Source organism: Eublepharis macularius, chromosome 1, assembly GCF_028583425.1.
Source record: "Eublepharis macularius isolate TG4126 chromosome 1, MPM_Emac_v1.0, whole genome shotgun sequence".
Classification (NCBI taxonomy): Eukaryota; Metazoa; Chordata; class Lepidosauria; order Squamata; family Eublepharidae; genus Eublepharis; species Eublepharis macularius.
The window spans coordinates 218,619,419-218,646,750 of NC_072790.1; the positions used below are offsets into that span (position 1 = coordinate 218,619,419).

Here is a 27,332-nt window from a genome sequence, read left to right on the forward strand (position 1 = left end):
GAAAATCCACAACAACCATCATTCTCCGGCCGTGAAAGCCTTCAACAATAAATCAACCAACCAACCAATCAATCATTAAAACAAAAGCGAGACACCTTCACTAATGGCACAGGCATTGTGTAATAGATTCTCGGGTTATGACCATTCTATACAGTTCTTTAAATCATATACACTTTATTCAGCAACAAAATACTGGTGGTGGTGAAAAGCGCCATCAATTTGTAGCTGACTTATGGCAACCCCTGCTGGAGTTTTCAAGGCAAGAGACTAAGAGAGGTGGTTTGCCATTGCCTGCCTCTGCATAGGTTTTCCTTGAAGGTCTCCCATCCAACCAAGGCTGACTCTTGCTTAGCTTCCAAGATCTGATGAGATGAAGCTTGCCTGGACAATCCAGGTCAGGACAACAAGATATTACTATTGGTATTATAGCTCCAGCTTTTTTATATTGTTCCTTGATGAGTGAAGATGCGGGAAGGAACTTGGCTGAAAATCAGGGACAAGCAGCAGAGTATGATTTAAGAGATGGACACACTCTCTTTAGTCAAAACATCTCTTTACTCATGCCCGGGAATACCCTTTATTGTGACCCTCCACCATGAGGAAGAGTATCTCCTTTCATATATGATCCAGAAGGGGGTGAGGCAGTGATGTAATTAGGCAATTTTAGACCATGGCAATCTGAACATCAAATGCAAAACTATAGCCTCCATTGTGCCTCTCTCTTCCTGAGTCCATATGCTGGGGCCCAGGGCACCTCCCCCGAAGTCTGGTCCTTACAAGGCCACTGGGTTGAGGACAACAAAGACTATGTCAGAGAGGATTCAAAATGAATTGCTAAGGTACCATTCCGAAGAAAGTTTGAGCATCCCTCTCATCAGCATCCCACAATGTAATTCCTTTGTCGCCTGTAAATTTGCTGCAGAGAAGGTTGCTTAGGAAATAGCAGCTAATATTTAGGCTCCGGCTGGTATTGTGTCTCTGTGGAGGTATAAAAGTCCTCAAGGGTGGACTGGAGGTATTCAAATGTGGGTCTTTCTTCAGGATTGTTCTGCCAGCATTTCAGCATGAGTAGATAGAGTTCATGTGGGCAATGTTCCGGACGGGGCATCCGGTAACCAAGTTCTAAGCACCGGATTACTTCAGGGTTGGTCATAGCTGTGAAGAAATGGAATGAAAAAAAATCCTTTTGGAATAACCTTTGTAGCAAGATTTTTAAGGCACATGGGATTCTGGGAGACTGCATAAGGAAATATGGCAAACATTGATGTTCTCAACTATTTACAACTCTCAGTCAGGAGAAGCAGCCATGTGTGGCCTGGCAAAAAGTGGGAGCATGAGAGAGAGAGAGGAGACAGACCAGGCAGCAAATAAATGGCAAGTCAAGGAGACCCTTTGCACCCAGAGAAGGAAGGTTTACTGTTAACTGTTCTGTGTGAAAGAACCATAAACCCAGTATCCACACACTGTAGCAGACATTGTGTGATTTATTATATCTTTTAGTAGAACAGCAAGGCAAAATACAGCCACTCCATTCCCCTTGTAGTTCTGATTACAGAAATCTCCATGAGTGCAGCATGTGATTTATGTGCATTTGGTCCTGAAAACAGAAAAGCACTAGTTGGACATACTGATGATTGATTATTGATGATTGATTATTTTCAGTTTCAGTGCAAAGTGCTGGTTCTTGGTAAAACTTCCTATGGCTTAGATTCAGGGTACTTTAGTGGGCATCCCCTCCTTCATGCGCCATCCCAAAATGTACTTAGTTAGTTGAACAAAACTCTGTGCTCCAGATTTCCACCCGCAATTGTTACTTTGGAATGCTGTAGTTAAGTAATGGCACAAGGGTTACCTTGAGGATACGAAGAGAGGTTACAATGGATATGAAGAGGAAGGGGAGGTAAGAGGGTGCTCCTTTTCTATTGAAACTGAAGTGTACTTTTTCTTCTGGACATGTTAAAAAGATCATCCCAGCAACATCATGCCGGGAGGTTTTGTTTTATTTCAGGTTTAAAAAATGTGTTGCTCCAAGTGGGAAAAACAGGTCGTCCCAGATCTGAGCATGAACGCAGACTGACATCATGTGGAAACAGAAAAAAATCCCGTACAAGTTGGGTGACTGAAAAGGTGAAAATTCTCCATGTGGAAGCATTCTTTCCCCGTATTCAACAACATGTTGAAAACTTGGGTGGGTAAGTAACCATAGTTGTTGAAACACGCTTGAGGACTGCTTTGAGAGGGACTGTTAACAACTTTAAAAATAAATGAATAATAAATTGTCCAGTCTGAGCATGTGGAATAGGGCATGCTTTGAATCCAGGGAAAGAATGAATATTATATACAAGATCCCATACCTGGGTAGGGACACCTTCCATATGTGACAATTTCAGTTAGTAGAATTCCGAAGGACCAGACGTCGGACTTGATTGTGAAAACCCCGTAGTTGATTGCCTCTGGCGCTGTCCATTTGATAGGGAATTTGGCACCTGTTGGGGAAGAATAAATTTGCAATCAGAACTGTCATGAAGCTTTCCAGCAAGATTCAGTCTTTGAACATCAAGGCTCTTTGTCTCCAGAATTTCCTCTCACTCTGTTTATTGTGGGAGGTGGGAGGACAGTCAGCATTTGTTGAAACATGTATCTGTCTGCCTATCCATTCATCCATCTGTTTGTTTATTTATGTATAGAATTATAGTTGCTCTTTCCATCTTAAAGTGTTCAAAAAGATTTTTAAAAATCGAAAAGAATTTAATTACAATATGCACAGTACAGCAGAAAACCATAAAAATAATGTATGGCTCACAGTTATGCACATATAGAAATTTTTGCAAATGAAAAGCAATCCAGTACAAATTCCTGAGATCAATATCTGGGGGTCTGCGCTGTGTGCCCAACACCCTTCTCAGAGTAGAGTTGGGCTCGGTTCCACCTGAAACATGGGGCTGGTTTCACACGATATGTTATAATCTAACCTTAACCCACCCTGGATTAACCTCATTAATTCTCCTAGGTTATTATCACTCAGGGTGGCAGAGAGCTGGGGAAGAGAAATTACACACTTTATGGTTTTACCCTCCCATCCTTACAGCGTCCTGCATTCTTGGGAGCGAAAGGAATAATTAAACAACAAATACAGAATATAACCCCTCATTGACAGAGCATTAGAATTCCCTTAAACATTGTAGAGTCTTTATCTTGGCCTGCTTTAATGTGTTACCAGGGCGTTTTTTCAGGGGGAATGTGGGGGAACAAAGTTCCAGCACCTCTTGAAAATACTCGGCAACAGTGCTTGAAAATAATATGATTTCAAAGAAACCCATGTGTTTCTTCCTCATTTGCCTCTTGAGAGTTCTGCCACCTCTTTTCCCAGAAAAAAACCCTGGTTACCAGTACCACCAGTCCTTCTAGAAGAATGATATTCTCATACTATATACTGCCAACATTTCTGCCCCTGTTAATCAGGCTTGGTTGAAACTGTTGAACATGTCCTTTTGCATTTTTCATTTTAGAATGACATTTGGGAAATATTCAATAATTATGCCCAAGTATCCATGCAGTTTTTATACCTCCCTTCTCCTTGGAGATAATTTTTGACGAAGTTAGTTTTAGGTGGGTAGCCATATTGGTTTGTAGTAAAACAGCAAGATTTGGAGGCAGAAGCACCTTAAAGACCAACTAGTCAAAGCTTCCTTTGTCAGATATGAGGAATGGAAAAAGGAAGGAGTCCTTATAATCCAGGCAGAGGGTAGGAGGGGTATCATTATCAAGCCAAATTACATGCATTATAGCTAGTTTCCTGACACTCTAATTTACAATATCCCTCCCACCCTCTGCCTTGATTATAAGGACTCCTTCCATTCCCCACACCTCATATCTGACAAAAGGAGCTCTGATTTGAAAGCTCATACCCAAATCTTGCATTTTAACAAAACTACTCCTAAGGAAAAAAAATTGTGCTTTGGCATGCTCAACAAGGAAGCAATTAGTCCAGTATTTTAACAATTTCATTATCATTAATTATGCTATGAATCCCTTACAGTATGTATTATTCATTTATGTATTACTTTTTATGTATTGTTGACTTGTTTGTAGCACATGGTTGATCAATGATTGCAACAAATAAAACTGAAAAATAATGTAGAAAGGATAACAAAACCAGAGAGAACAGGAATATTTTTAAAATTCACAAAAACGTACAGGGAATGGTTGCCTGTTACGGGAGTTCCAAAAGGCAAGTTCTATAACCAGCTACTGTTGTGCTGGCTACTGTTGCAGGGTAGGAATACAGCTCAGGACATCATTAACTGATTTGAAAGCAGATGTCAGCCTCCCTCAACTGGAGGATTACACACACAGAGAGACTCTAATCCATACTTGTATTTCAACACGCTATCTTTTTCTTCCGGTCTGCTGTTGCCACTTGAAGAGGACTCATAGTCATAACAACACTTCTTTACTGCAAGGTCCCAACCCTTGAACTGACCTTCTTTGGCAAAGTATTCATTCTCTATGACCCTAGCCAGGCCAAAGTCAGCAACTTTGCAGCTAAGAGTCTCTGAAACAAGAATATTGGCTGCTCTGAGGTCTCTGTGGATGAAGTTCATTCTCTCGATGTATGCCATCCCTTCAGCAACCTAAGAAGGCAAATAAGAGCAACTGATTGTATGTGTGGAATGATCATAAAATTCATATGGGCAATAGAGCAATAGAATCTAACTGCAATGACTCCCTAGGAGAATAATTAGTCCTCAAGATTCCATTATGCTTCCCTCACCAAACCAGTCCTCAAGCACATTTTTCAGAAATTCACAATTGATTCTGTTCCCCATGTACATCAGAATTGGCAGATGAAGCTTGGCTTCATGGCTTTCTTGCTAGACAGGAGTCTATGGCTGTTTTCACACATCGTTAACATCGCACAACACTCACATAATGGTGGCGTCTTCATGACGCGATTTCTGACGTTACCCCATCATTCCGTTTCCATGATGCAATGACGTCAGAAATCACGCCATGAAGACACTAGCGTTCCGTGAGCGTTGCGCGATGTTAATAATATGTGAAAAAGGCCTATGTTTCCCTTTGAAAATGGGAACTAAACTAAATGGGAACTAATCTATTACAAAATTGTGGACATCCCCAAATTTGAATCTCAAATCACTTTTGAACGCTCGTCTTCTGTCATAGAGCAACAGCACCTCTCACTACCAAGCCTATTCATATCCCTTCAGAATTTTCTCCATGGACACAATCAGTTGAAATAATTGCATAGTTCTGTGATGGAACCTGGCATCTCAAGCTAAGCATCCCTGAAGAGTGTCCCCCAAAAGTTAATTTTATTTTGCTTTCATTTTTTTCATTTTTTATACATTTTTAATAAATGTGATAGAAAGCAAAACAACAACTTTGCAATTATTTTCCATTTGGGATTAACATCATATTTTGGCTACTGAATAAGAACATTAATTCTATATTTCTATTATGTTTATGTTTTATTCCCCCCTCCAAGGGGTTCAAGGTTGCAGATGCAGATTTCCCTTCCCCATTTTTTTCTAAACACCTCTGAGTAACCCACGTTCACCACTGAGCTACCTGGCAGACTTATAGTCCAATTCTTTAATCAACTACATCAGAGTCTCCACATCAATGAAATTCCAGCTGATTGATAGCTATACTTCCAAGAATATCCTCCCCAGGTGGTGGTGGGGGTCACAGTCCATGAACAGGCTCCATGGGACTTCTGGAATGAAATGCATTTGCCATTATAGTTACCAATGCCTGGCAATTAGGGTTTGTACCTTGTTAGAGTGCCAGGCTAGGACTAGGTTTGAAACCCCCTTCTGTCATGGAAGCTCACTGGGTGACACCGGGCCAGTCACTCTTTCTCAGCCTAACTTAACTGACAGGTTCACTGTTGTGAGGAGAAAATGGAGGAGAGGGGGATGATGCTGAAAGCCACTCTTGGTCCTCATTGGGTAGAAAAGCTGGGCATAAATGTCTAAATAAGTAAAATATGTGGCAGTACACTGACAATGTTATTTGTGTCTATAAAGTATTATGGTCAATGGACCAATTAAAGTGACTGTTCTGTTTCACTCTAGTCTTTCTCTGTGAACCAAGGCCAGATCAGACCATTGGTCCATCAGTTGTATTGCCTGCTCTTTATCTTGTTACATTTTTTTAAAAAAAAAAACCTGTCCCCATCCTTCCTCCCAGGAGCTCCAGGTGCTATTCAAGGTTCCTTGCTTCATTTTAATCTTCACAGTGTAAGAAGTGAAGCACTTGTACACTGTCCCTTGTGCCGGGTTTGAGCTACTATATAGAGAGACAGAGAGCAGGACACACTATGCTGCTTTATCTGACCTTTGACCTGTAGACTGCTACTTTTAGGGAATTTCCTTCCTTCCACCTTCTACTTCTCCCTTGCTTGCACACACACTCTCCATTTTGCCACCATGGAGGAAGCAGGGCTTCCTCCCAGACCCTCCACACACCAGCATCCTAGCCTAGATACATTAGCCCAAATTCTCTTTCTCCTCTTTCCTATCCTGAATGCAGTTCCTAAATAAAATGATTCTTATTTTCTTTACTAAAGCAATTAGACTGTGTGAGTTCACTGCCTCATCAGTACACACTTAGTTGCACTCACCAAGCTGCTCTGCTTTCTTAAACTGCTTTGCTTTCACACAAGAACCTTGTAAAGTATCTTCTACTGACTGAGATAGGTTCAAAGTGAACCAGTCCTAGTTCAGCCCTCAAACTATTACACCAAACTAGGCCTCAATGGCTCCCCATGATCTCAGGCAGAGAAAGGTCTTTCCTAACACCTGCTATTTGAAATCATGATATGCCAAGGACTATCTACATACAAAGCCAGTGAACGACCACTGAGCCACGACCCATCCCCATCTTTATGGTCTGTCCTCTTTAGTGTGGACTCCTTCCTCTCTTGAAGGCAGATCAGAGGAGAATCCTTTGATATCTTTCCAGAACTTAGCTTCTCTTCTTTGAAGAATACAAAGAGAATTTGAACAATACTGAGGTAACTTCTATAACCTTTCTGTAACTAGGATACTCTACAATCAAGTTCAGAACATTAATGTCTACAAAAAATGTCACACAGTACAGATAAATTCCTCCAAAGCAGGCTAGACTTTAGCTGCTATACAAGAAAGCCACCTATAAAAGATGCTTAAGAAGATGGCCAACCATTTTTTAAAAGAATAATGGGGCATGAGAATTTTCCACCACAGAGATTCTGCTTTTTTGGCACCTCTTAGCTTTCATGTGGTTTCAAACAGGATATTAAGACATACTTTCCACAAGTATACTGCACACTCAAGTTGACATGCTTTCAGACTGATCGTCGCTTAACTCAATGGAAAATGGAGAAACTAGCGTCACTTCCTGTTGTTATGTTAACAAGATAGAGGCAGATGGTGGGTTTCCTCATGTAAGCACAGGAGAGGGAGTGATAGCTGGGCTGACCACAAGAAAATATGTACTCTGATAACTTTCTAATTCTAGATTTGGGCGGAATGCTTGTGTTTTTATGGGTCAGTACAGGGTGGTGATGTTGTGCCGCTTTCACACATGATACGATCAAGGTGATGTTCATCACTGGACCAGCATGTTGAAGCTAGAGCACACAGTTTTGTAGTGCAATGAAATTGCAACCACTTTAATAAAATAAATTGGACAAGGACAGGCCAGCAAACCAAGATATAAGAACTGCTCTACTGAATCAAACTAGAGGCCTATTTAGCCCAGCAGTTTTCCCACCGGCAGCATCCTGAAATCCCTCAAACAGGCCATGAAGGCGACAACACTCCTTTCCTTGCACACACCCCTCACACATATATACATAAAAAGTCCTGCAGATTCTGAAGTTCCATCTGGTCCAGCACCCTGTTTCCTACTGTGGACAATGTGATGCATCAGTACAAACGCCACAGTCTTCCCCTATTGTTTTCCCTCCTCAGCATCTATCTCTGAATATTTTAGCCATCATAGCTAATAGCCATTGATGGACCTCTACTCCATCAATGTATCTAATCTCTTTTTAAAGCCACCTGCTTATTGCCATCAGTACATCTTGTGGCAGTGAATTCCATACACTTTGTGTTGTATGAAGAAGTATTCTAGAAGATTCACAGTTTAAAAAATGAGCACAGCTACCAAAATAAGAGGTCTTAACTAAGTATCCATCCACTCATTCAAAATTCATCTCAAAACTCGCCCCCAAATTAATTTGGAATGTTGGCAGCGAGTTTTGACATTTGCTGTTATCTCAAAGTTTGCATTTCACAATTCAGCTCTATCACCAGGGCTCATTTCAAGGGGGAACATGCAGGAATGCCGTTCCGGCAGTTCCCCAAAGAGGTCACATGTCAGGTGGCCCCACTCACCTGACTCTCGGCCATTTGGGGCTCGTTTCAGCCTGGATTGGGGCCGAAACGGCCCGGATCGGGCCTCTGACGGGTGGTGGATCACTCTCCCACTCAGCAGCTGCCCGATCCTGACCATTTTGGGTCTCTTTTCAGCCATTTTCAGCCCCTTTTTGCCATTTTGGGCCCAATTTTGGCCCTGAATGGCCAGGGGGTGATGGCAGGGTGTGTGGCATACGCACGTCAGTTATGCTAATGACACACTTCCGGCGATGGCAAGGGGTGTGGCATATGCTAATGAGTTATGCGAATGCTTATGCTAATGAGTCCCTCCCGCTCTTTTTCTACGAAATGACCCCTGTCTATCACAGTTCAGAACTTTAGATGTCACTGACCAATAATGAGGTTATTCATCAAAGAAGGCTAGGTTCAACAAGTCAAGGGAGCTACACAGAACATAGCAGCTGGTGGGATATACACAGAAATTTTACTCGGGTTTGTTTAATTGGTTTAAATTGGAAATGTATTTCTATGTATAACTTATTATCCTCCCAACATTTAACTCTGAATTTCTCAGGGGTTGTAGACTTCCCCCAAAGCATCCTTCCTGACAAACCATTGACAGAAAGGAGCAAGTTTAAGTTGCCAACCTCTAACTGGGGCCTGGAGATGTCCCAGAATTATGACTGATCTCCAGATGACAGAGATCAGTTCCATTGAAGAAAATGGCTGCCTTGGAAAGTGGATTCTATAGCATTGCAACCTGCTGAGCTCTGTCCCCTCCCCAAATCCTGCCCTCCCCAAGCTCCCACGAGGAATTTCCCAACCTGGAGCTGGCAATCCAAAGGAGAAGAGGGAAGAATGTGGCTGAAGTAAAAAAAAAACACCTCTGACTCTGGCCGACCAGCTCCCTTCTTCTTCTTCTTCTTCTTCTACCACTTAATACCCCAAGAAAACAGAAATGGGAGACTGAAAGCAGAATACGAGCACATACCTTGTAGCACTGCCTGAGAAATGGCCTCATCCAGCCTAGTTGGACTGGGTCTGAAAATGATTTGAGAAGCCTGGGGCTTGCTTTGGCCTTTCTAAGCGCACACTCCTAGCATCCAGGTATAAGAAACGATCAAGATCTCATTCTGGCACAGCATGCACTGCACCCATTTACCCACCTGAGCTGAAATATCTATAAGTTTTGGAAGAGAGAGCTTGTTTCCTTCTGCCGTTGTCAAGAAATCCAGCAGACATCCTGCAAGGGAGGAAAAATATGGTACTCTCTGAAGGAGCTGTCCACACAAACAGTTGTAAGGAGCATGCAGACAGACAATCATGTTGAGAATGATCAATGGTGCAATCCTAAACAAAGTTACATCCTTCTAAGTCTATTGAAATTAGATTTAGAAGGGCATAACACAATTTGGGGGCATATTGTGTTATACTATCGACCCACACTTAAGGCTGCCAGGTTCCTGCTCTAGCATTCCATCCCCAGTGATGTGCTGATGTCACTTCTGGTCACATGGGGGTCACAGTGTGTTACCAACCACCATTATATCATCAGTGAGGGCCCGGCTGGTTGCAAGCTTTATAATGGCAACTCTAAATACACTTTATTTTGGTGAGACTCTCAAACACCACCCTCCAGTAGAGATTGCAAGAGGATTCAGTCCAGCATAGGCTTGCAATTTGTTTGCCTACGGTAAGTAAACTTCTACCCTTAGCTCCATCCCCTGCCTTTGAGACACTGAGGAGGGGGAGAAAGGAAATGGCTGGAAAATGGCCTCCATAATGACTCTCTAGGAATTCCACCATGCCTCTATGGTAAAGATGAGGAAAAATTCCTATGTCATCTGGAAATGATGTTGCATCCTTCCCAAACACCGCCCTCCCCAGGGACCATCCTCACAATCTGGTATTTGCCAAGGTACTGCTGGCAACCCTGATCCAACACTGCACTGCTTGAGAGATCAAAGAAACTGTGCCAGCACCACCAAGCCAGCTACCAGTTGTACCTCTTCATATTGTGGGTGGGGACTCCAGCGACTGAATGCTCTTCTGTATGTAACAATCTTAACATATATTAAATGTTAAGGAGAAAAGTCCTATGCCAGCCTTCCCCTGGAATGCCAGTTTTCTATATTCAGAGATTATTTTTGTGGGGAAAGGTGCATTCTGTCAAGAGAGTTTTCATCTACAGTGTGAAGTGGTACAGTCATGGTTGCCAGATTCCCAGTAATAGTGTTGCCCATTCTCCCACTAGTGCTCAATGGAGTGACAGGGGTGGGGGAGGTGGGGAACAGCATCAAGCAATGCTCTAGGAATTTCTCCAATCTCCATGGTTTTTACATTACTTCCAGTTACATAGCCAGAGGTGATGTTGCAGTTTTATACTGCACTGTTTCAGCAGATCTCTACCCCCTTACTTTCTTGTTAGTTGCCAGCACAGGGCTAGCAGCCCTAGGTACAGCCCATATACAGGTTTGCTTCCTGAATCCTGACTCACAAAATCTTTTGTTGAAATACATGTAGTTAGTCTTTAATGTGCCACTTAGGATTCCCAGGTGCCCACCAATGGTGGGCAAAGTCCCAGTGGTTTGTCCCATTGCCTGCTCATCGCCCTCCACCAGCAGGCAACCTGGGCAAGGGCGCTATGGGCATGTTCCCGGCGGGGCATAACAACATCACTTTCAGAAGTGACATCATTGTGCTTCACGCACAAATGCTCCTGCTCTTTGCAGGGGGTGATTTTGGCCCCGTATTGTCAGTTTTAAAAGAAATCGGCCCCATGCAAAGCACGCAAGCATTCTGGCACAAAGCTCGATGATGTCACTTTTGAAAGTGACATTATCACACTTCACACGGGAGTGCTTCCTCTCTTCGTGGGGGGAAGATTTTGGTCCCAAATGATATCATCACTTCCAGAAAGCTGGCGAGCTTGAGCCCTCAGAGAAGTGAACGTCATGAGCACTGGTACCTCTTATTTTTAAAGGGAAAAAAAGCATTGATCAAAACAGCAGAACTCATAGCAGTTTGATTTATGGTTTCATTTAGGGAAATACTCCCAAGATGGGAGGAAGCCTTACTTCCCCGTGAATCCATATTTTTATCAATGCTTAGAAGAATGAGTAAGCATGGAAAATTTTCTGGGATTTTTCACCACATTTCCCTGTGAAACATTATATAAACTTACTCTGCTTTTGTACAAAGCCCTTTACTAAAGCAAGGAAAAAATCCAACATGTAAAATATTCATAGTGTATAATGGGGAAATAAAGCAAAAATGTGCCAAGGAGACTGCGCTCTGGTGAAACATCAGTCTCTGCAAATCAGTACAAATCTACATATTGCTGACAATTAAACGAGATGATTACCTTTGGCCATGTATTCTGTCACGATGTAGATGGGCTGTTGGGTGACGACAGCATACAGTCTAACAAGCTTGTTGTGCTGAAGTTTTTTCATTAAGTTGGCCTCAGCCAAGAAAGCTTCAGGAGCCATGCTGCCTTCTTTCAGAGTCTTGACTGCTACTTTCACATTATTCTTGTAGTATCCTTCAGGGAAAGATTTTTTAAATGATTTAACTAGTGAACACCACTCATGCATGACCCAAAGTCATTGACATTTTTGTTACCAACCCTGATGCACACTATAAACGTTTCCTGTACAGAGAAGACTAGCATATCAGGTTAGTCTGAAACTGTTATTCCCAACACGCTATTTTTCTGCTTGGAGGGATTTTCCTCCACCCACAGCAGAGTGTACTATTAGGACAACCTCCAATTGCTATCTAGGGCTGCCAGGTAGTTTCAACAAAAATTCTGGACACACTTGATACAAATTTGTTGACTAATATATAATTTGTGGACTCATAACATATAATCTTAAAATTGCTAAAAACAGACAAGAAGCAAAAGTAAAAGGTGATAGAAATTGGGTCCGAATTCTAAATGCAGCTTTTCAACGACTTGTATGCAGAGACAAAACTTTTTAAATAACCAGGGCAAAGAAATAGAGGAGAACAACAAAAAAGGGAAAAGGAGAGATCAGTTCCACAAGACCTAGGAAATCAAAGGGAAATTCAAACAATGGGAAGAGGGCTGAAAGATGAACATGGAAATACATTATCTAATCAGGACAAAATAAAGAAAAGATGGAAACAATACGCTGAAGAACTATACAGAAGACAAGAAAGAATGAGAGATTCCTTCAAAGAAGAATCTTTTGATGAAGAACCTACAATTTTAGAAAGTGAAGTGAAAGTGCACTCAAAGGAACCGGGAGAAACAAATGGGAGTAGATGGGATATCAGGACTAGTTCAAGATACAGAAAACAAACCCATCAAAATTTTAACAAAAATATGCCAACAGGAGAAGGCATGTTCACACATTACTGGTGGAAATGCAAGCACATAGCAGAATTTTGGGATAAAATCTTACATCAAATTACTCTTATCACATCCTACTCAGTACCCCTAAAGTCAGAATTAATTTTTTTAGACCTCTGGAAAGATCAAACAATACCAAGAATCAGACAAGATTTAATATCCACTTTATTAGTAGCGGCTAAAACCATGACAGCCTCATGTTGGAAATCACACTCACCATCAAATTTAAATACCTGTTTCAAAAAAATCGGTGATCAGCTAATAATGGAAAAAAATAACTGACAGATTATACCTCCTGACAAACCCCTTAGGAACATCAGATTTCTATACGAAATGGGGACTTTTTAAAGATTTTCTTTCTAAGAATGATTTACTGTTGATAAAACTCCCTTGTAAAGCAATTTTTAATATGGAAACTTTGGGTTTATGGTAATCTTTAATGAAACTAACTATGAAAGTTTATCACTGTAAGTGTACCCCTTTTTCTTTCCTTTTTTGTTAGAAAATTGGTAATGTATAAAGATTGTATAATAAAAATACAATTATGATTACTGTATGTTTAAACGTTTGGAAAATAATAAAAATTTCAAAAAATATTGCCAACAAAAATGGGAAACAAAACAATGGCTTACAGACTAGAAAAGCTCAATCTACACTCCAATTCCAAAAAAAGTAGGCAACAAAAATGAAGCAACTATCAGACCATCATTGATCAAGGAGTTACTGTTACCCATAGGTGATCTCAGATGGCTGCCTAGGAGAGCACTTTATAGGAGCCAGTGTTTCATTGTAGCAATATACGGCTTTCTCGCCCCTCACTACATGTGCTTGTACAGCCGAAGAACTGCAAAAGGAGCACAGAGAGATTGACAGAAATTGCATTTGCTCTTGATGGTTAATAGCCACTAATGGACGTTCCTGTCCTGAATTTCTCTAATCCCCTTTTAATGCCACTGAGCTAGTAGCTGTGACATCATTGCCACCATTTTATGTCCACTCTTATGACTATATGCATGATTTACATTAAGTGATTTTTTTGGGGGGGGAGATTTTTGCAACAACACCTCAGGCCCCCCACCCTCACAAGTAGACCATTAAGATTCACAGGAGAATTCAGCATGAAAGGCAGCGGAGCGAAGGGGAACTGCTTCAAGCCCTGGCCTCTTGTGAACACAACAGGAAGAAGATCCTGCAACGATGCAGCCACACGATTTAACCCACCTCACACTCCATTATCAAAATACATCTCATATATAGGTACGAAGATTAATCTGGATATTTGAGGTAGCTAGATATCTTATTTTATATAAAACCAAAAGGGTTCTTTCTTGTCATTGTCCCTAAAGTGAACCAGGAACTCTGCTTGATTTACAAGATCAAAGTTTGTCACACTCCGTTACAACTACTGATAAAAGGGGTAACTCAGAAAGAGTTGCACCAGAGAAAGTCACACCAAAGGAAAGTCTCATCAGATTTTGACAAACTCAATAACATTACAAAGGAACCCTAGCATATCCATATTAGGTAAACGTAATCCTTCTTGCTTCCCAAGGAAGTCACGATGTGAGTCCAGCATTGAAAAGGCTTTCTTGAGCTACTACATCCTTTCAAAACCTTAGTGCTATTAATAAAATTGTACAAACAGGAGACTTCAAAATACTTCTCCCCAGGCACACCCAACTTCTTATCTCCAAAATGTGGTAAGCATCATAAATCAAAGCCTCTGAATCTTCCCATTACATATTAAACATGGTTCTCTCCAATCTCAGTCCAAATTAAGTAAAGGTGCCCAATGGGAATAGACATACGGACAAAGTGTCAATACTAAGTAACTTCATTTGCGTGGCATACTAACTGTGAATGTATAAAGGTAACTCTACAAGAATCATCCTTTGCCTTTGGGGGCTTGTCCTTTTGGATCTGGTTTTTCTGGGTTCTTTATCTCGTCCTTTTGGGGTTGTGCCCTTCAGTGTGTTACCCTTGTCAGGGGCACCTCTTTGTGCCTTCATTTCCATCCTTCTTTCCTTGGAATTATTTTGTTCTTTTCTGAACTTACGTTTTCTAACTCTACTTTTGACTTTTTTTCTACTGAAGTATGCACGTGATTTTTGGTCATCTCTAGTGGCCCTGTAATGCTGTGGTCTGTATGTGTATCTTTTGCTTCAAAACTATCTGGTGCTAACCTTTCCTATCCCAGCACCTGTGAGGTACCCGTGATGCTCAAATCCCCTTCTTAAATGTGCACTGCCAAATTTGCAAACTCAACATCCAGGATATTGAAGAAACACCTCTTCTTCAAGGCAGGTCATATGTTTTCCTTACTCATCCACACAAACATTAAGAAGACATCACATGCTAATAATAATCTGGGCTCATTTATTGGTGTATAGTGGAAATTATCTTTCGTATCCTATGGAATGTGTGCGGGACAACATTCCTCTCTTTGCTTTTATTTTCCTTGTAATATTTTCATTAATCTTTGCCTTAGTGACTGTTACTTTGATGTATGTAATTTTAACCAAGCCTCATGTTAGATCTTAGAGGCTGAAAGTAGCATTCACATCTTCCTAGCAAATGGGAAATTGTACTTCTGAGTTTTTCAGTGTTTTTTTGTAGTGTGGATTTTGATTATAACTTTTGTTATTATTCCTGTATATGTTTATCTTGAGTTAATAGGCATTTTTTCACCAGAGGATTTAGCCGTGTTAGTCTGTAATTGCAAAATAGTTATTTTGAAATTGGCCAGGTGATGTTAATTCCCCACAATAACGGGTTGTAACTAGAGATGGGCACAAACCGAAATAGAAACCAAAATTAAGCATGAACCAGTCCGGTTCATGGTTTGCGAACCACAATTCGCCAGATCCCATTTCTGATGAACTGCCACGAATTTTAGGCTGGTTCATTTGGTTCATTTTTTGGTTTGTGACTGCAGACAGCCTGGTGCCAATCAATCAGTTTCCTAGGCAACAGGGGATGGACTTCCTGCAGACCTTCTGCTGACCTGGAAGTGACCGTCTTCTGGCCCGGAAGTGACCTTCTGCTGACTGGAAGTGATGATTTTCTGACCTGGATGTGATGTTTTCACAAAACAAATGAACTGGTTTGCGAACCAGGGGCAGGTTCGCGAAAGTTCGTGGTTCATGAAATTTGACAAAGCACAAACTGCATGGTTCAGGTTTTTTTCGGTTCATGCCCATCTCTAGTTGTAACACATAGAGAGTTATGAGATCTCTCCCTCTCCTTTGTAAGTGCTGTTTTCCCCTGATACCCAGGGGCAGCCCCTCCTCACAGGACCCTGGTATATATAGAAAAGATCCCAGCACAAATGTTTATCCAGTGTTGTTGTTTTAGTTTGCACTTTGGGCGTGCTCAGAGGGATACCTCTAGAGGCCAGAGTACAAACTTGGGTAGCCATTCGGGTAACAGCAGCCACTACTTTGACCTTTGGCAGTGAGTTCCACAAGTCAGTTATGCATTGTGTGAAGTACTGTCTTTTATCTGTCCTGAGACTGCTGCCTATCAACTTCATTAGATGTCCCCAAGTTCTCTCATTAGTGGAAGAAGCAGCAAAATATCCTCATTTCCTGCTTTTTCCATACTATACTTAATTTTAAAAATGTATCTTGTATCCCTCCCCTTGTCTTTTTTTAAAACTGAAAAACACTACACTTTTTAGCGCTTCCTTATAGGGAACTGCTCCAGCCCTTATGCTGGCACTCAGAATAGGACATCTATTGATAATCCAAGGAAGCTCATACATTATCTGAAACATCCTGTACCCTAACTGTTAGGGGCTTTGAAAGTGAAAACCAGCACTCTAAATTGTAACTGGAAATTAGTTGGGAAAAGCTCACCAAATTTGCACTCCCTCCCACATTTTCCAGTAGAATCAATACCACCTTACACTTACCCATCCACACCTCCCCAAACTGGCCTGCACCCAGCTTCTTGACAAGTTTCAGAGATTCCCGAGGGATCTCCCATTCATCTGTACCCCAGGGTCTTTGCGGAGCTAGAGATATACATGGAGCTCTTAGCCTCTGGCACAAGCCATCTTCATTATCTGCAAATTACACAAATATGAGGAAAGAACAAGTTAGGCAGATTTTCAGAGGATGTTGCAGAATGCTGTTGTGTCTTCAGGACCATAGAGCTGACCCACATGAAATGAATTGCATGTGAAGAGCACATGTTGGGTCCTTCAAGCTTCCCTGGGAGCAGTAGTCTCACATCACCCAGCTCCTGAAGGAAAATCGAGCCAAGTTGATTTTCTTACAAAGAACAGCCACTCAACTGGAGAGATTCTCTCTTTCAAAAATCCTCTTGGCTTGGTTTTCCTTCAGGAGCTTGGAGATGGGGGGTAGGGTTGCCAGATCCCTATATCCTTCCACCAGGAGTGGGGGGAACCAGGCAATTATCTCGTGCTGGTAGTGAGATCTTATTTGTGTGCACATTTTGCATGTGCATGCCCTGGAACCTGCGTGATGATGTCACCACCAGAAGTGACGTCATTGCACCAGCCACAGGAGTGTTCCCACGCTCCAAGTGGGGCTGATTTGGCCCATTTGATGCCCAAATTGGCCCCAAACGAAGTGCAAGAATGCTCCTGTGGCCGGCGCCACATCACTTCCAGGGATGACATCATCATGCCCCTTGGTGTAAGTGGTCGGCCCAGCCTCCGCCATTTTAATAGCCATTTTAATATGGTTGCTTGTGATATTAAAAATATTACCAGGCCTCTAGATTTAAAATGGCTGCTGTATTGCCACCAGAGAGCCTCCAATAGTTGCTGAGTCCCACCCAGGAGAACATGGCAAGCATGGAATGCTGCACAGGAATGCGGAGTGATTAAGAGGTGATTTGGTTTGCAGTCCCACCAGCCCCATAGGAGTCCAGCGCAACAAAGGTCTTGCAGAGTCATCCCCACTTAACACATTCCTTTCCCTTCTTCCATGATGAGATCTCTTGTCCTTGATTGAGGAGCTAATCAAATGACATTCATAAGTTTATACAGTTGTTCCTGGGAAAGCACAGTCCCCACCTAAAAATCATCAACTTAGCTCCAGTGGAATTCACTAACAAACTATCCCTTTTGTGCAGCACTAGAACATGTTTTGCATTTGCTTTCACACACTCCGGCAGCTACTGATCAAGGTGATCAACCCTTTTGTCAAACCCAGGAACCGACTGTTGGAGCCTTTGTTCTAACAGCTAGGTGGGCTTTCCCACCACAGGGCACATTGTACCTATAAAGCACATTTTACCCACCCTGGCCTCATTCAAATTGTGCACGCTTCCTGAGTCCGAGTGCTGCTCCCTTAGGGTCACTTCCCTAAGCCTCTCTCTCATCATACACGCTTCCGGATCCACAAGCGCTGTTCCCTTGAGGTTTGCCCAAGCTTCTTGCTCTCCTAGTCAAGGACACTGGCATTCAAAGCTGCTCTCTTCTCCCACGGACTGGAACCCCCTCTTCAGGATAGGTAGATATATTTGCTCCCTCTCTCTCTATTCCCAATTTCTGACTAAGCTTCCTAGGACTCTGTGTGTGTGTGGAATTATTTTCACCCCGTAATTGTGAGTGTATTTTGTTCTTACTAAAAGTTATTATTGGACTTTAAGAACCAGCCTTGTTTGCTATTTTGGGAAGGGACCTGGTAGAAATTGCTGATAGATCTCTGCGGTTGCTGGCCTCTTGCATAGCCATTCTCCTTGCTTGCTAATTCCTCCACAAATTCTCTTGCTCGCAAGAAGACCAATTCCGGTAACATTGGGAGTGAGCAGACAGCGTGTGCCTGCCAGTGGCGGGCAACCTCGAGGAGCTTGCCACCTCCCACCAACCACTGGTGGGTTGGTGGGCAAGGTGGTAAATCAGAAACATACCATAGAAACTCTAGCAATGGGAAACATACAGGATATGAACTGGTTTATGTAGCATGATTTTTTTTTCAAGTTAGAAATTTTTACCAAGGACAGCTTCATTTTTCAAGATTTATCCATTATGCAAAGCACTCAAATGTGCAAATTAAGTTAGCATTCAGAGAAGAGACAGAACATATCCTAGAATTTTTACCAACAAAAGAAATGTGCAGGACATGATTAAAGAACAGCTTCAGAGGGGCAATTTCAATCCAGCTTGCTTCTGCTCCCCTTAACTGAAGTCTTAATAAAACTGGAAGATCTACAGTGAAATTATGCCAGTGAAATTATGAAATTAAAGACATGTCTCATTTGGGACCAAAATATATGTTACACAGGAGATCCATTGTTAACAGTGCAGTCCTAAGAGTTACACCCTTCTAAATCAATTTTTCTACATCTTTTTAAACTTCTTGATTGAAAAGTGGATAACCACAGTCCTCCCCACCAGATGCATCTGACAAAGAGAACTGTGAGGCGGGGTCAGGGGGAGTCCAGTGGCACCTGGCATGGGCTTTTGAGGACCACGGTTCTCTTTGTCAGATGCATCTGGCGGGGAGGACTGTGGTTATCGAGGGCTTGTGCTGCAGTGCTGCTGAACTCTTTTTGATTTTGCTACTACAGACTAACACGGCAAACTCCTTTGAATCTTTACACAAGCAAACTGATCCCCACACCAAAAGGAGCTCTCTGCATCTCCAGATCAAAGGAGTTGTTTACATCCCCCCTCTCCTCCTTCCCCCCTTTCCCCCCCTCTCCTCCTCTATATTTGGCTAGTTTCCTTCTGCCCTCCATGCATCTGATGAAGAAAACGTGATTCTCGAAAGCTTATGCTACAATAAAATTGGTTAGTCTTAAAGGTGCTACTGGACTCTTTTTGATTTAGCATATGACTGGCACTCACCTTTAAAATACTGTGTGTGGGAAAATGGGCTCCCAAGCGCGTGCAGAGGCTAGAGAAGTTTCATGATCACACCCCCATATGCACCCAGTGCGCATTTGCTGGGGAGTAGGCTGTTCATCTTACTGCCCGAGACATGTATCTCCTGGGCAGACACATGGAACCCCAGGAAGACAAGCAGCTCACACCCCACAGTCCATTTCTGCTTGTAAAAGTGGACTGGATGGAGGGGAGTGAATTGCAAACTCTGTCCTGGCTTGGCAAATGTGCTAGGAGTCCACATTATTTTGAAGGTGATTTCAGGTGGGTAGCCTTGTTGGTCTGTAGTAGAAGAGCAAGATTTGAGTCCAGTAGCACCTTAAAGACCAACTAGATGTCCAGAGTATGAGCCTTCAAGAGTCAAAAGTTCATACCCTGGAAATCTAGTTAGTCTTTAAAGTGCTACTGGACCCGAATCTTGCTCTTCTGTTTTGAAGGTGAGTGCCAGTCATATGTTAAACATGAATTTCCCCCAACCTAACTTCTGTTTAATGTCTTGGGTAAGCATACCCTGAGAGACGTTTCAGTGAGCCATCAGAGACAAAAATACTGTTCGTTTTTCTGCATACCTGAGCAGTATACATGGGAAAGCACAAAATTCCCCATTCCTTTCAATGCAACATCACAGCCAGTGATCTGTTTGCTGTAATCACACAATATAGTGTTTGTGCAAACAGACTGCTCATGTAGACAGGGCAGTTGTACACTGGCCTCTGAGATATCATTGGCAACAAATCACTCTATTTTGATCACTGATTTTGATTCTTAGGAGCAGCTCAGTAACAGCTCCGTATTATCTGTAATGTATAATCAGGAAAGGGCACCAAGTGCCTCTTTAAAAGAATTAGCCTGTGCTACCGAAGTCAGCGGCAAAGTTCTTGTCATGTTTAATGTAACTGTACTGCACCAGTTCTCAGGCAGAAAGCAGAAGTTATCATTTCCCCCGGGGCCTGAACTCAGCCATTTCTGCATCAGAAGCGTATTTCAATGACCTTCTCTCTGAACTGTCTCAGAAAGCAGCTGCTGAGCCAATCCCACAGAAGAATCCTGAGAGGCCAGACTTCCTGACCACCCTGCCCGTACCAGCATTACTAGGAGAAAGCACTGGAGTGTATGCCTCAGAAAAAGAGCACAGTCCCTGAAACTAACAGCTCTCTCCTGGGATGGAGGCCTAAAGCATTCCTGCAGGAATATTTCAGGAGGCTTCAGACTGGAGCTATTCACAGATGCATCAGTCCAAAAGGAAAAGCCAAAAAACCCAGAACATAATCCATGTCATACCTACCGAATGACACATACCAGTGTGAGAGCTTTTGAGTGCATCAGAACTCACCAGACTGGCACAGCATTCCGGATTACCAGCTGTCTGGCCTGGGCCTGTTGTTTAGCCTTGGCCTCCCCACCAATACCTAGAGTGCAGTCTCCCTGGTGCTGATGCTGGATTAATGCTGTGCTCTGTTCACTGTCTCTAGCAATCCAGGTCTTGTGCTTTGCACTTCCTGAGTTGAATAACACTGCAGAATGCATTCCTTCAATCAGAGCTTTATTAAGTCCTGTAACACATGAGCAGTTTGAAGGGTAACTTACTGGAATAATGCTTGACAAGTTCCTGAAGGGAAGGGAAGCTGATCCTAGGGCAGATGTAATATCCTCCATGGTCCAACGTGCGGATCTTGTAATGTTTGACAATGTCCCCATGAGATGAGCTGTTGTCCCGAACAGAAAGGGAAAAGGCATCTGCAACAGAAAAGGGATAAACGAAATATACATTTTGGCATCAGAATGGATTCCTACAGTGTGCCTTCACCAGAAACATGCCATAGAAACTCTAGCAATGGGAAACATACAGGACATAATGACTGGTTTATGTAGCGCTAATTTTTTTTCCAAGTTAGAAATTTTTATCAAGGATGGCTTCATTTTTCAAGATTTATCCATTATGCAAAGCACTCAAATGTGCAAATTAAGTTAGCATTCAGAGAAGAGACAGAACATATCCTAGAATTTTTATCAACAAAAAAAATGTGCAGGACATGATTAAAGAACAGCTTCAGAGGGGCAATTTCAATCCAGCTTGCTTCTGCTCCCCTTAACTGAAGTCTTAATAAAACTGGAAGATCTACAGTGAAATTATGCCAGTATACTAAAGACATGCCTCATTTGGGACCAAAATATATGTTACACAGAAGATCCATTGTTAGCAGTGCAGTCCTAAACAGAGTTACACCCTTCTAAATCAATTAAAGTCAATAGAATTAGATGAGTGTAATCTGTTTAGGGCTGCACTGCTAACAATGGATCTCCTGTGAAACATATAATTTGGTCCCAAATGAGGCATGTCTTTAGCATACTGGCATAATTTCACAGTGTGGTGTAGTGTTGTCAGACTAGGATCTGGGTAGAGACCTGGATATGAATCCCCACTCTGCCATGGAATCTTACTGAGTGACTTAGGGCCAACTATACCCTAAGCTACCTCACAAGCTTGTTATAAGAATACAGTGGAGGAAAGGTAAATGATGTAAGCCACTTTGAGTCCCTGTGGTGGAACAGCCCCACTGACCTTTGAGTACTGCTCCTTCTTGCTCTCTGGTATGTCTGAAATTAACCAGTGTCATTCCAAGTCTCTGCATGGCACGTGCTACCCACCCAGTGCCCCCCAACCTCTAGAGGGACTTTTGCTCCTTCTCCCTTGTACCTGCTGCCACCACTTGCCAAGACCCACTACTCCCCTGTGTAGGCTTGCCACTCTGAGCCCTGCTTTATGCCCAGTCCCCTGCTAACCAGCACCCAGTTACCACAGGGACTGCTTACTGCACTTGTGCACCATCGAGGGATCAGCAATTTGCCAACAGACCACCCCCTCCCATGGTACCTGTTTTAAATAATGTGATGGAGCAGTACAGAGAACAGCTACCAGCATTTAAAAATGTTAAAAATACGTTAAAAAAGAGGAAAAAATGTTCTCCACAGTCCCCATTAAATGTTTTTTTCCTTTCCAGTTAATAATGTCACCCTAATGGGGAAGTTGGAATAAAGATGGTTTGTTAACAGTTGCCAAAACAATTCATCCAACAGGGGGAAGTGTAGGATTTTGAAGTCATTCACCCTTGTCTAATTACAGCTCATCTCTCAAGGAAAGGAAAGGAAAGCCCCACCATCACCTACAAAACCTTTTCTAGCTTCTTACCTGGATTTGTTTCACTTTCTCTTATCAAAAATGAACCCACAACATTGCCTGGTGCCATTAGTAGGCGTTCAGTTTCTTTTCTACTGAGACCTTTAAAAAACCATCTAAGAAAGAAAGGAAGGAAGAAAGAAAGGAAGAAAGATATTAATGGAGTCAGATCACAATTTATCATTAAAAACTAGAAGCCCAGGAAAATTCACAAGGTAGTGTGTGTATGTGCGTCTCCAGCAGGGCTCATTTTGAGGGGGAATGCACAGGAACGCAGTTCTGGCAGTTCCCCAAAGAGGTCACATGTCAGGTGGTCCCGCCCACCTGACTCTTGGCCATATTGGGCCGTTTTGGCCTGGATTGGTGTTGAAATGACTCGGATGGGGCCTCTGACGGGTGGTGGATCACTCTCCCGCTCAGCAGCGACCCAATCCTGACCATTTTATGCCCCTTTCCGGCCATTTTCAGCCCCTTTTTTGCCATTTTGGGCCACATTTTGACCCTGAATGGCCAGGATTGGCTCCAAAACAGCCAGGATATGTGATGTCAGGGGGTGTGGCACATACAAATCAGCTATGCTAATGACACACTTCCGGTGATGGCAAGGGGCATGGCATATGCTAATGAGTTATGCTAATGAGTAATGCTAATGAGTTCCTCTAGCTCTTTTTCTACGAAATGACCCCTGGTCTCCAGAGACCTTCTTCTCAGCCTTGCTGATCCCTACACAACAAATTGTGTAATGTGTATGCAATAAAAAGAACTCCTCACTTTGCACAATTTAACAATTCTCAGATCTCTATGATTGCAGATGCAAGCTGCATTTACTAGTAGAGTATTATAAAAGCTTATGTTTGAAAAAGAGTCAGTAAGTTTTTAGCTGCCGTTACTTTCTAAGGTACTGTCTAGAGCTGGATTTATGTATAAGGTAAGTAAGTTATAGTGTGGGGCCTCAGATTATGAGGGACCTCTAAATAATAAAAATTACTAAATTAGTACTTTTGGTAATGCTATGGAGGCTCTTAACCCTGAGACAGTTTAGGGCCTCTGGATGTCTTAATCCAGCCATACTAAACTGCCAAGCTCCCTCACTCATCTCAAACAAGTTAGCACCTTTTAGCAAAGGCTAGGTGTCAGAAGGGAAAGGAAAGAGGGAAGGGCATCAAGGTTTTGATTTGATTTTTAGTTTGGACAGAAGAGTGGAAATAATTACCATGAAACCAAGGAACTGCATAAGGATCTGAACCCCATACTCTCCCTTAATCTGGTTCTTGGTATCTTTTTTAATAGCTTAAATACTTCAGTGAAAGGCTTGGAAAATGCTTTAAAATGAAGCCTGAATCTCCCCAAGATGTCACCTTCTAATAACTGATCGTGTGCTTGCATGATGTAAAGACAAAGAGCCTCCCCTACTTGGAATTCATAAACTTACTTTTCTTGTTCCAAGCTATTGACACGGGCCACAAAGTTACTGGGTATATAACCTTTCCTCTTCGTAGTAAGCGATTTTGCTAACCACCAGTCCCCATCGCTGTGAAGAAGGCAGGGTAAAAATAAATTAATGAATGCACATTGAAAGAAGAAGTGAGTGACTAAACAATGTTTATCCCAGCCTCAGGGGGAAAATGTTCACGTGGAGGGCTGGGTTTTTAATGACCTTAACAAACTACAGTCCAGCAATGGCTTGCATGGCACAGCTTCTGGCTGTTGCAACTGTCAAGGGGGAGGGAAGACTCAAGCACTTAGCTGTAACTAATGCGAGATCAGATGAGAGGGCACAAGCTCAGGTTTCCTGGAGCAAACGAAAGCAAAGACCTTTAGTGGCTGTGGCACCTAGAATAGATAATATCATATGCCTGCACTGGCAGATAGGAGCTTCTGCACTGGCATAATATGAGCCATACAAATTGGGGCACTCTATAATGGAGGCTCACTGGCCCCCCCTGACTCAGATTGTGTGGAAACCAGTATGATATCTGACTGCACTGGTCCCTGAAGGCCTCTGCTCAGGCTCAGTGATGAAAGATACTACAGTCGCCTGGTCTTCTGAGGAAGCCCTTGAGATGTAGGGAGGGAAGCCTGAAATTAAGGGGTGGTGCCTGTTGGGATGGGGTGGAGCTTAGTTGTGACTGACGGAGTCAATGAATGACATGAGGCTGATGAGGCGAAGAGCTTGACTTAGGTTTGCTAACAGCCTGGAGGGAGGGAAAATGTCCTTTCCCTTTAATAAAGGCTTAATGTATGGAGATGGACAACTGAAACTTTTCAGGGCATTGGAGGTAAATAGTATCATATAGTGAATAACACCCTATTATTAAAAAGGTGCCCTGACTGGGATAGCCCTGGCAAACCTGATCTCATCAGATCTTGGAAGCTAAGCAGGGTCAGCCTTGATTAGTAATTGGATGGGAAACCTCCAACAAAGACCAGGGTTGCAGAGGCAGGCAATGGCAAACCATCTCTGTTACTCTCTTGCCATGAAAACCCCACTAGGGGTCACCATAAGTCAGCTGTGAATTGATGGCACTCTCCACCACCAAAAGCTCCCCAAACCAAACAGAAAAACTCTAGCTCATTTGAGTCTGTCCCTTAATAGGTTTGCATTCTTTGCCCTGTGAACCTGAAGAAGAAGGCGACAGCCTGACATGTCAGTGCCCTGGCACCCCTCACCATTTGCTCCAACACCACTTCTGAAAGAAGCTTAGTCTTTGAGAACCCATCCTTAGTATTATGTTAGAGCTGTTCAGCTGAATTTCAGCCGAACTAGCAAGTCCTTCCTCCACAGGGAAGTGGGTTTCTCATTGTGAAATAGCCCACTGCATAAATTGTAGACAAAATGATGATTTTAATTGAGGAGGCACCATGGTTAAATCTTCCCAATGCCCTTAAATTCACTGGGTGTCTTTCATATGCTGCTATTTCAATCCCGGGGCTGTTGTGTGGAGAAACCGGGGTTCTCCAGTGTTTATTTTTATTTATTCACTTGGTCCCTGAGCTTCCTGCAGGATGGAAAGGTAATAAATAAAATATAAAAACTAGAGATGGGCACGAATCAAATTATGACCCAAAAAACTGCACAAACCAGGCCAGTTCGTGGTTCGTGAACCAGTGGTTTGTGGAAGCTCATTTCCATGAACCGGTCTACTGGTTCGTTTGGGTTGTATTAAAGGGGCAGTTTAAATGGCCATTTCCCCAGGGAAATGGCCATATAAACTTTTCCCGCCGCTTCCAAGTGGCAGTGCCCTTTAAACTATTAGCTGGGAGGCAGCAGGGGGGGCAGGGAGGCAGGTTTTGGCCTCCTCCACCACCCTGCGGGCCCACACAGTGGCAGAAGAGGTCAAAAACAGCCTTCCCACCCCTCTCAGGGCAAGGTAAGTGTGGGGTTGGGGCTGGGGCTGGGGTCTGGGGTTTGGGCAGTTTAAAGGGCCCTGCCACTTGCAAGGCAGGAAAGGACCCTTTAAACTGTCAAATGCCTCTTTCCCTGCTGCTACTAAGCGGCCAGAAAGGGGCATTTAAACTCCATGAACTGGTTCGTAAACTTGCCCCAGTTCATGCCAGTTCATGGTTTGTGAAAACTATCGAACCACGAACCTCATGGTTCAGTTTTTTTATGGTTCGTGCCCATCTCTAATAAAAACACTAGAATGCTAGATAGATAAGATTCTTCAAATAAGAGGTGTTCCACATTTGGCATTTGCTTCCCCACATTATAGTGAGGAGCAGCTGGTCTGAATCAGTTAAGACCTTGCTAGTTACTGACCTGCAAAGGACTTCTAATTTCTCTCCTACTGTCAGTGCCAAGTCCCGGTCACTTGAGGATGCGAAATCATAGAGTGCAATCACAAGATGCTTGTCTATAGCACAAGAAAAGAGGAAATGTTGGGTTGGCCTAAAATGAATCAGGTCAAAAGCCCCAGAAGTCTTCGTTTTGAATGTATAGGGTTTAGTATTCTCTGCTGCTAGAGATGGAGCTTTGTATTTTATTTTTATTTATTTTATTCGGCTTCTATTCTGCCCTCCCCACAAGCAGGCTCAGGGCGGATCACATCATTAAATATGGTTCCATAAAAACACATAAAGCATTATAAAATCATCCAGTTTGATTCAAAAATTACAATAGGTAGTTTCCTTAGTGGCGGCAGTCACTGCTTAGTTCATTTTAAAAACACGCACACAGGGTGGTGGACAGATCTGATAAGGAGGTTTAATTCATTCACCTTCTCTGCCTACACGGCTGATGGAGGCCTGTATGAACACAGGAAGTTGCCTGATCTGATTTTCTACTGTAATTGGCAGCAGCCCTCCAGTTTCTTGGGCAGAAAAAGGTCTGCCATCTTAGGTGGAGAGCACACATTGAACATGGTACTTTCCACATAAAAGCATGTGTCCTACCATTAAGCTACAGACTTCCCTGTCTTGTTGGGCAAAACCAAAGAGGACATGGATTGATTTATGTCTACTCCCTTTTTCTGGAATGAGTAATCCAATCAAAAAACATTTAGGGTATGCCTGCAAACTACCTGCCAT

At 42.7% G+C, this 27,332-nt stretch overlaps 1 protein-coding gene across 1 annotated transcript; it reads right to left on the reverse strand.

The window, feature by feature from the left end:
• Positions 1–231: 231 nt before the first annotated feature.
• Positions 232–27,332, reverse strand: BLK (BLK proto-oncogene, Src family tyrosine kinase). Its single transcript, XM_054972677.1, has 11 exons — positions 27,326–27,332; positions 26,566–26,659; positions 24,238–24,336; positions 22,818–22,921; positions 21,215–21,364; positions 16,682–16,834; positions 11,755–11,934; positions 9,557–9,633; positions 4,484–4,634; positions 2,355–2,486; positions 232–1,155 (listed from the first exon to the last, which is right to left on the reverse strand). The coding sequence occupies exons 1-11, from the start codon at positions 27,330–27,332 to the stop codon at positions 947–949; spliced, it is 1,356 nt and encodes a 451-aa protein (XP_054828652.1). The 3' UTR covers positions 232–946.